The following is a 10,811-nucleotide window of genomic DNA, read 5'->3' on the forward strand; positions in this document are numbered from 1 at the left end:
GGCACAGAGGCCACCCAGAGAGGGAAAACAGAGATAATTCAGAGGGAGGGAATAGAGTCAATATAGCCATTTGTTCAACTAATCCCATATTAATATCCATAAATAGTAAGTCAAACTATTAATGTTAGTATCTACATTTTAAGTAGAGAGCATTCACTACAGTAAGAACATACTGCTTCCTGTTATAAAGTGATGCATCATTAGATAATAATACAAGTTTCTTTCCAAATAATATCTCTACGTTTATTTCTAAAATTATTTCAAGACAAAGTAAGGTAAACCATCAGATGACTTGGAGAAATCTAACGTGCTTCAAACCAATTCAGGATTACCCATTCAGATTATGAGTTGGAATGCCAAAGGGGTGTGATGGTAAATTGCCAAAACAAAGTCATGCTTAACCAGTCTCTCCAGCAAAAAACTTGTAACTTTACAGAAGAGCGCTCTAACAGACGCTTACTTGCTTTTGTTTCATCTCATGCCAATCTTTTGAATAGTCTACTCAAATTCTTCTGATCTTAGAAAAGTCAATTAAACACTGGGTCTCAAGACACTGTTTCTATGGTGGTTTTCCTCCGCCTGGTGCAGCTTCAGATTAAACATGCAAACACACATACACACAAAAATAATTAATCTGGACTTAAACAGAAGTGTTGCAACATTAGGCCTTTAAAATGCATAGTTCAACTCAAGGTATTATTTCTTCCTTTCTGTGATCACATGTATTTCATAACTACAATCAAAATAAGGAATTTGCAAATCTACTTACCCCTTTATTGGCAGCAATGCAGCATTCTGCTATTCTCAGCCAAAGACGAGGGTTTGAGTGATAAACCTGGACTGCTTCAATCAGGCATTCAAAGGCAGCTAAGGGTCTCCCAATATGCAGAAGCTGAATTCCACAATTGTAGAGCAACTCATACCGTTTGTTAGTCAGTAGCGTACACATGGGTCTCCCTGAAAATTTTTTACCTGCAGAAAAGGATTACATCATATCGGATACGCAGCTCAGGAGAGCAGAAACCGTAACTCTGGGAAGAGGAGGGAAGCTGTGCAAAACACCCAAAAACTACCAAAAAACCCTTTCATCGCAGAAATTCACTAGCCTCCCTCTGTAAATAAATTCCTTCCACATCAAAGCTGATACCAAAGACAAATTAATTGTATTCTTAACGAAGGATGAAGTACATTAAATGCTAACCACTTATGTTCCTTGTCACTCAAGCTAAATGTTGTATAATAATATTGAATCCCAGATTTGTTAAGAATACACATCTTTGTTACTCGTATAAATTCCAGAAGAAAACCACTTTCCTGTTAGCAAGCATAAAAATATTTTCTGTCTTCACACTAGTACCTAAGACTGCACTTAGGTACAGGGCCAGGGGAGGAATAGGAAAAAACAATAAAATGCATGATAGTAAATAGATTTTAAAGAAAACAAGAAATGAAGAAAATTATCACTTCATCATGAAATCATTTACTTCGAAGAGAAAAAAACCTTAAGTATTATTAATCAAAGCAAGAAAACTTTTATAATGTTTATTTTCTTGTCTTTTGTATACTTACAGCAAAAGTAGATGGATAAAACTAACCATAAAACCAAACAATAGATGAACATTTCTCATAAAAGTCTGGGAATTGTTCAGTAAGAGAGTTTGAGAAATACACCATCTTCCAAACGCTAATTTAAGTCTTGCACTCCACACTTTCTACATCTTCCAAGTTAAAAAAAAAAAAGAAAAAAAAAACCCAAAAAACCCCTACACATCCTTCAAGTCCTGACGATTTACCTGCTGTCAGCAGAACTATAAATAACATCTTTAATGATGCATAATAGGCCACAGAAACTTTATTTTGTCCTATCTCCCTTACTGATGGTCAAAGACTATAAACAAGAGAGAAGTAATTGCCCCAGCCCCATGGCACGTCAAATAAAACATCAAAAAAAGAACATATTTCATCATCATCTATTTCTGGCAAGAGCAACTATACTCTGAAGTCAAGTTACTATCGAAATTCTCACCCTCCTTATCCTGTCCTCTGCAAAGAGATGGAACAGGAATTTTGCTGATAATTACTGAAAGCTTCTATCCTCTATTTTCTTGATTCGCCCACCCCTCTTCCACCGTCTATTTTCATCTCTTAAAAGTCTTACCTGGATCTGAGCTGCCAGTTCCTAGCTGTGCACATGCGTTATCATTTTCTTGCAAGGCTTTTTTGAAGTAAAAAATTCCTAAATTGTGCTTTCCCATTGCAAAGTGGATGCAGCCAAGATTGTTCCAGAACATACACCTTAAGCATTCACCTGAGAGAACAGCAAAAGGCCATTTTCGTAAACTGAAAAATGCCACTGAGCCTATAAAATGCTCCCACCACTCTCTCATGGGTCAGCATATTATGGTAGTTTATTAAACATGTTCTTCAGCGAGATGTTCATGGATTATACAGTTACATCCCTGCCTCACAAGCATTTTAATAACCTGCATTTCTCTATACCATTCTAGTTCTCTTGGGCAGTTGACCTGAAATGACCTATATATAAGCAGCCACAGATTTCCAGATCTTATGCACCATATTCTAGGAGAGCCAGGTATAAAGCCAATTTGACAGATTGCAAGTTGAAGTAAGTTCACCTGGAGGTTTTCGTAGAACTTATCATGCGAGCACTTCAAGTTTTCTAACAGATGGCTCTTGTAAAAAGGAAATTCTCAAATTATGTTACCTGCCTAAGTTTTATTAAAAAAACAAATATGTCAACCTAACCATACAAGCAGGAAATGCACTCTCCTTCCTAAATATATCATGTTCAGGTAACACTGTAAGAAGTTCTTTCTAAATAATAAAGGACAGATAATTAAACTTTTGACTTATCTGCTGGTAATTGAAGCTCTACAGTGTTACCATTGATAAAAAAGAAAAAAGGAAAAAAAACCCCACCACCCTAAAAATCCAAACAACCAAGAAACAGACCATTAGCAAATCAACCAGCGTTATTTTAATCGTAACCTAGGAAGACTATTAAATGAACATTCTACTGTGCAAAAAAGCTAGTGCAAGAAAGTTATAGGAAAATAAAACTTGCCAGAAAAATTTAAGTTATAAAGAGAACTTTAAGCATAAAAACTTATTAAATATTATTTGTATAAATTATATTAAATTTAATTATTAAAAATAAAAACTTATTTTGAATGTTTTCTATGAATCTTATCTGTAAATACAGAAGTTGAAAAAGTTTACTCAGTCTTGTGATATTTTGCAGGGCCAACTCTGCAACTTCTATCATCTAATTGTTATCTATGCAGCAATATCTATTAGATAAGAGATCTTACAGCACAAGAAATAAAGAGCACTATCACAAAACCAGCATTGAACAAAGTAGTAAAGAAATTCAGTAGCTTTACAGTACAAGTATTTTTTGAAATCCTAATGCTCTACTGACACAAGACACAGCTTTCTCTCTGGATTTTTCAACTGATGTTTTAAACAGTCAACTAAAATCTCACAATATATTTAAATAATACCATATACAGTGAGTGTATATATACACAGTGTATATATTTATAGTATATAAATAACTTCTATATCTAAAAAAAGTTTACGTACTTATGTGCTGTTATATCTCTGTACATGTGTACATATATATACTTTCTAGATATAAAAGCAACTTAAAATGGCATACAATAGAAGTCAAACCTTAACACTTCATGAAACATTTGCATTTCCCCACAATAATCATTACAACTGCTATAGTATCCTCTGAGTACAATCTGAAATCTCATTTCTAGATCTAGGACATTGCCTTTCATTTCATCTCTTGATTTAGAGACCCAAATATAAGCCTTGCAAAGATTACATTTACATGTTCACAAATCCATTTTCTTAGACAACCGCTGCATTGTCTAGAAGAACATTCAATGAAAAACCCAACAGTGTTACGTGAAGGAACACAATAAGAAAGATGAAAACATATACAGCATATAAATCCATGACATTCAGGGCCTACTCCCTTAAGTAATCATTAATATGCTTAAAATTAATATCAATGAGTAGTCTTATTACACTACACATTTAAGTACTTGTAGGATGAAGATTTTCTATTTTACCTGTTTTCATGAAGCCTGGATGCTCAGCAATGTTTGCACTGTTTAGAAGTTTCACTGCTTTACGATAATTGCCCCTCAAATACTCAAAATTGCTTTTAAGAAAGAGAGAAGGAGCTGACTGTGAAGGAGAAAACAATAGTTAATTATCTCTTGTTTTATGACTTCTACTGCTAGTGTTAAATCACTCCACAAACAGCTTGCCCCTGCTGCCATTTTAAAAGCACATGGGCTTAGGCCTTAATACTTTCACGAAGTAGCATTTCTTTGTTGAACACGTGATTAACACTCACCTCCTCCAAACTACAAAGCTATACATATTTTTTGTTACTGCTCTAAAACCCAACATTATGCTAGAGAACTCTCTCATGGCAATGGCTAAGCGCAGAGGATCTCTTTTTTGTTTAAGAGGATCTTTCTCCAACCTGTCTTCTAGTACACTCCTCCCCATGCTTCCCCTCCCTGTGGAGTTCAACAACTTCCTCCTGGGCTGTGATCTTCCTGGTCTGCCAACAGAGACCTCACGATCCAGAAGGATTTCTGTCAAACTAGCAGCTGTTGAGACTGGCAACAAAAGGGAAGTGCTCTCCTCCCATTCCCTGCTCCTCAGTTAATGTAGAATTTATCTGGGACGGTGGACGTAATTCTGAGTTGAGAACTCCTATATAAAAAAAGAAACTGCTTTCTAGCAAGAGGTAAGCCTCCAAAAAACTCCAACAAAAAGAAAAAAAAAAACCAAACAAAAAAACCTGAGTACCCCAGAGTTAATCTTTTATGAACTGGTTTAAACTACCAATGACATCAGAAGTTTGTAATTCCCTTTACATTTACAGTAAACTAAAACTTGGTTTGCGCTGAATTATGAAGCAAACTGACCCTGTTTTGGTATCATTAACAATAAAATGCATTTTTCTGAGCAACTGAGAACAGCGCAAATAAGAAAATTCTACATTAATTACACTTGCAGAAAAGAGATTACAAATCCAACTGACTACATAAAGCATTATTTCAGACACTCATCCTCAATAAGACCTTTCTTTGTAAAGAAAGTTAGCAAATGCAGTTTTAAGATAGAGAACAAGTCTAGATTAGAAAAACAATAGCCTTAAGAATACTTACATTCCCAGCTGTATTCATAACAGACTTGATCTCCCTTTTGCATGCTTTTAGTGACTTCATCTGGATATAGGCTCTCACCTTATACTGTTAAAAAATTAAATTTGTTAAATAAAAGACAATAACTTGTGCAGGTTTGCAAGATGAACCATACCCAGAGATTTATTACAGAATATTTTATATACATCTTAAAAATAGGTAGTAAAAAGCTGTTCAAAAAGCCTTCCTAAAAAAAGAAATTCTATTCAGACTTTCAACAACAAATGTATAGGCTTCGTATTTACAGTAAGCAGATGCACATTTTGTTCAATGGTCAACAGCTACTCTATATTCAAACACTGAGATACTAGCACTTAGAACGTCAAACTAATTAAAATAATCTAAGCTCTTAATCCCAGACATTTACCTATTAAACTGAAAACACCGATAAGTGAATGCTGATAGAGAAGCATTTTGTTTCTTCATATATTTTCCCCACAGAACAGTACAATGAAATAGAACCTCACCTGATTTAGACTGTTGGAGGTCTAACAGATATAAAGTCAGTGCAGCTAACTGCAGTTTAAAAAAATTATGATAAACTGCAGTGATTGAAATTGGGGATTTTTTGTGTTAGGTCAGTTTTTCCTGTACACAGATCTCATAAAAAGGAAGCGTTAGGTAAATTCATTCTTTTGTTTTACAACGTGAAATTCAAGGAGAGACAGAGTATCACAATTCATGCTGAACTAGATTTGAAGCAGACGGCACTTGGTTTAAAGAAAAACTTGAACTGATGTTCTTGTATAAATCATATGCAGACACTTACCTGATGTATCTTAGATTTAGCAACTTCTATTAAAGCTCCACTGTCAGCTTTTTGATTTGAGGAATCTTTATTTGTATTATTACCTGACTGAGCATCAAACAAACAAACAAAAAAGTGTTACTAACAGTCACATTTTAAATTCAGTTTACAGATTCTTTCATAAGCCATTTTTATCAATCTCACATGAAGAAGAAAAATAAGTATTTAATAGTCAAGAAATACACATCCCACCAAATACTATAACTTGAGCTTAACAATCAAAATCCAAGAACAACCACACCAGCCTATGAAGAGCAGAATTCTACATTAACATTAGTGTTACGCCATGTTGCTCTGCAGTTGAGTATTTCAAGAATTCTTTTACCCAGACAGATGATACGCACATTTGGAGTCTCTCTTTAATATTTTCTTCAGTAGAATTACTAAATACTTAAAGATAAAATATTTTATCTTAAGTGTGACGTTCCATCAACAGGAAAAGACAGAAGTGTCCTCTTTTCACTTCCAAGCCACTACTCATTCTACTGATTTTTCCAAAAGACACGTACAAAAGACTTCATTTGAAAGTATGCCTCATACTTTCAGATACTATGTCAAAAAGATGCTTGATTTCCCATACTACAGTACGCAGTTGCAATTCCTCTCTGACACCAACTTCCCTTTCAAACTTAGGGTCTCATATGGTCATAATCCAAGACAAACAAGGAAAAGTATGTGCATTTGACCCTGAAGACAACTGTCTTTCCAATGCAAGACTCTGACTTAAGAAACACTTCTTAGCTCCCTGTGAGTAAGAGAAAAGGGTGGAAGAGAGGGAAATAAACAGCCGCTGTATGCAATTAACTCAGTTACTAACGTGTGTAAGTTGCTGTCTGAAGTTACAGGTGGTCTAACAGTTTTATAATTCCAAAGTATTTTAAAAGAGTAATTTTGAATTGAGTTAAAGCATGCTTCTGGTAAAGACTTCGTGGCATTCATATGATTTTAAGCTTACCTCATTTTTTCCATTCTTGCTGTTATTGTTGCCCTGTGAAATCATTTTTTCCAGAACAGCAAGCAGATGCAAGGCTTTCTCAGCTTGGTAAGTTAACAGGTATAAGTCTACAAGCAAGAAGCACACAGCCTGGGCAAACTTCTCTTCTGTATAAAGCAAAGAAGTAAAAATGATTTTACAGCTCTAATACCAATCCTTCCGAACATGACTGAAGAAAAAGAATTGACTGTAAAGTGCATGTATGCAACATTATGAGAAAAATAAATATATTACAGAAGAAAAAAAAATGCAGACATCTACACAATGCAGATAAGTACATATACTGAAAAAAAAGGTAATTCATTCAAACGGCATCAGCGTAAAAGCATAGACTAATGACAGCTTAACATGTATTTCATATTTATAGATTTTGAGAATTGGTCTAAGCAGATCAGCACCAAAGTTCCAGTGTCTAAATAGACAGATGGAGCCATATGCATACGTAGAATCCCATAGAATTTGAAAGGATTCCGTACAAACACATCTCTGCTTGGCTGGCTTCACAGAGTAAATCCCAAATAGGCATACTGAAAACTGGGAGGAGCCGAAGGAGAAACACGGTAGCGTTTACTTAATTTATTGAGACACACACACATACATCCTTCAGCTTTGTCACCTCTAAAATTCAGCAAGGATTATGAAGTTATTTCATACAAGTATGGCAATTCCACTACACAGGGTGCCGTAGCTCATAAAAGCTGGAGACTTTATATTCAGATATGAGCACATACAATTATGTATGACCTAAGGTAGGTATTTAAAAATGTGAGTGCCCTGACAAATACACACCCACCCATGAAGCTGTATGATGACTCAAAATACTAGATTTTAAATCATTTAATTAGCTCGTTAATTAGCTTTTTAGAGTTGTCAAAAATCCATTTCAGTTTCATACTTGTCTGCTACATGTCTCTGAAGTACCTTCCCCCCAGATCCAATTATTGTCCTCGATATAAGTAAAACGTGTTCTTCATTCCTAAGCCTATCCACTTTTTTAGAACCATATTAGGCCGATTTACAAATCAGTTGTCTGATAGTGAGAAAGACTGATCTTTTCTGTAGTTACTGCATGAACAAAACTCTTCTTTCTGTCTACATACCGAAAGGCTCTATAAACTGGTACAGCTTCTCCCCAACTGATATAGCTTCAGTATACTGACGCAGATGATACAAAATAACAGCTTGATTGTAGTACAGCATACTATTCTCAACATCATCTAAACCATCCATTTCTTCAACAGCAGAGTGAACCTGAAAAAAAAACCCACCTCATTTCATTAAACTTTAATACCTAGGTATCCTGGTTTCGGCAAGGATAGAGTTAATTTCCCTCCTAGTAGCTGGTACAGTGCTGTGTTTTGGATTTAGGGTGAGAACAATGTTGATAACGCACCCATGTTTTAGTTGTTGCTAAGTAGTGCTTACACTAGTCAAGGACTTTTCAGCTTCTGACTGAGAAGGCTGGAGGTGCACAAGAAGCTGGGAGGGGGCACAGCCAGGACAGCTGACCCAAACTGGCCAAAGGGACATTCCATACCATGTGATGTCATGCTCAGTGCATAAACTGGGGAAAGCTGGCCGGGGGGGCCGCTGCTCGGGGACTGACTGGGCATCGGTCGGAAGGTGCTGAGCAACTGAATTGTGCATCACTTATTTTGTATATTCTTTTATCATTATTATTATTTCCCCTTCCTTTTCTGTCCTATTAAACTGTCTCTATCTCAACCCACGAATTTTACTTCCCCCCCCCCCAATTCTCTCCCCCATCCCACCGTGGGGGGGAGGGAGTGAGCGAATGGCTGTGTGGTGTTTAGCTGCCTGCCGGGTTAAACCACAACACTAGGGTTTTAAAAAGTGTCAAGTATTTTACAAAAATAATCCAAAAGTATTAATCTGTCTAAAGATAGGTCAGTAAGACTTAAAAGCTAATAAACTTTATTGTTGTTCAACATAAAGCCAGGGAAAAATTTACAATGAAATAGGAAGCTGTCAGTTGAGCAGTAAAATAACATTTTCTCTTTTTATTTTATATGAAATTACTTCAAGCTATTTCAGGTTAAGGAACTTTCTACTGAAAGAACGTAGCAGATCTTTCTACAGTTATAATCTCTGGAATGTTTAACCTTTGCATCAATTTCAATAATAACTAAAATATAACTATAAAAGCAGCGTCCTAAATGATTAAACAGACTCAGAGGTTTAAAAGTAATGTTACTTTCTTATTCCTTTATGAAATCTAGGGCACACAGGGCAGAATTTTTCTTCCTATTTCACCGGAAGATCTCATCACCATTAACAGTACTCAAAATCAAGTACCATGTCAATATGTTTGCATTACCTGGTTCTTCAGCTGGTTAAGCGTTTGTCTCAAATTGTCTGTTGTAGTCTGGTTACTTTTACAGAACTCCGCAACAGCAGTATTCAAAGTTATTTTGTAGTCATCTTTGTTTATGTCTTGAAGGGTATTTAGGTGTTGTAAACAAGTATCATAGTTTCCAGCCTGGAAATTGCAGGTAGACCAGAAACATGCATTAGAAGATACAAAGTTTAAACTAGCAGACTAGTAAGTTTTAATGAAAGTATCCTCTATAAGGTTAGAGAGCGAAGTAGTATTTCCTTTATCAACAGCAAATGAAGCAACGTAAACATCTACACACATACTTCGTTATTTATGCAGATTAATATGTACGCGAATAAGTCTAAAAGTTGAGGTCATATCCAAACTTCAAGAAGAATTTTGTGGAGGAAGGACAAATGGAGTAGTCAATTATTATAAACAGATGTTTCCATGAAAAGCGTTACTCTGATTTCTCTTCATCGTATTATTTTGAGTTTCAAGATTCTTTATTTCCTCAGTTTTTATAATCTTTCCCCATCACATGTACACTGAGCGGCTGCAGTTGCTTACGTAAGTCCCAGCCCATCATTTTATGTTCATTCTTCACTTCATCTGGAGAGACTGTGAGTGACAATTTAGTCTGTGGAAGTCAGCTTAAGACAGGTTGCAAAAAGAGAGTGTCACTTTCCCAGTACAGGTTTAAATAATATTTTTAAAAGTTTTAGCTGTTGAATGAAGTATTCAATCATCTAGGCATGCCTAAACAGAAACTAGGACCCAAGCATGATGCTCCTCTGAGGTGTGATTTAATCAAGAAATCCCCTTCTTTGACCTCAGAATGGCTCACCCCTTTCTGCTTTTAGCTTTAGTCTTTTCTGTGTTTGTGCAGGAGGAATTTAGTGGCATCGAGGAATGAAAGAGAACTCCAGACTCTTTCAACTATGTTAAGCCTAAATGATCCTTCAGTCTCTACTGTTCAATTCCTATACAGGAATAATCACCTCCACCTCTTCCGTATCAGGGTTACTTCTAATCTGGTCCGTCAGATAAGCAGATTCGTTTCCATCTCCATCAATGCTTCATAATCAAAAGCAATGCTCTTGAGTACCACGACCACTCTCCACCTCCTCCTCCTTCTTTAAGTACTGTTCCATGGAGCTTCTCCTGGGCTCCTGCCTAACTTCCTCTAATAAGGGAAGAATTACAACAGAGAAAGGCTCTGTGGCCCTGCTCTTCCTGAGAAAGCTGCCATTCTGCGGCTACTCTCAACAGAACCATCCCAGTCCCTTCAGTCTCCTGCGAAAGCAGTTATACAACATACAGAGATGGAGCAGGACATTCACAGGCAGTATTTCCACAACTCTAAGTATCAACAGTGTGGATTGCCTAGTGAGCATGTGCATAAACACAGGG

The 10,811-nt window shown here is 36.1% G+C and overlaps 1 protein-coding gene across 1 annotated transcript in view; it reads right to left on the reverse strand.

Annotated features, from left to right (window-relative positions):
* The window catches only part of CNOT10 (CCR4-NOT transcription complex, subunit 10), a 33,911-nt gene that overhangs the window by 18,355 nt on the left and 4,745 nt on the right, over positions 1-10,811 (reverse strand). The window contains exons 3-10 of the mRNA XM_009324205.1: positions 9,399-9,560; positions 8,161-8,311; positions 7,022-7,167; positions 6,028-6,114; positions 5,223-5,306; positions 4,107-4,224; positions 2,159-2,308; positions 770-972 (exon numbers count right to left, since the gene is read on the reverse strand). Of these exons, the coding sequence (XP_009322480.1) occupies positions 770-972; positions 2,159-2,308; positions 4,107-4,224; positions 5,223-5,306; positions 6,028-6,114; positions 7,022-7,167; positions 8,161-8,311; positions 9,399-9,560 (1,101 nt within the window). The remainder of the gene's footprint in view (positions 1-769; positions 973-2,158; positions 2,309-4,106; positions 4,225-5,222; positions 5,307-6,027; positions 6,115-7,021; positions 7,168-8,160; positions 8,312-9,398; positions 9,561-10,811) is intronic.

The sequence above is a fragment of the Pygoscelis adeliae genome, unplaced genomic scaffold, assembly GCF_000699105.1.
Source record: "Pygoscelis adeliae isolate BGI_AS28 unplaced genomic scaffold, ASM69910v1 Scaffold25, whole genome shotgun sequence".
Taxonomy (NCBI): domain Eukaryota; kingdom Metazoa; phylum Chordata; class Aves; order Sphenisciformes; family Spheniscidae; genus Pygoscelis; species Pygoscelis adeliae.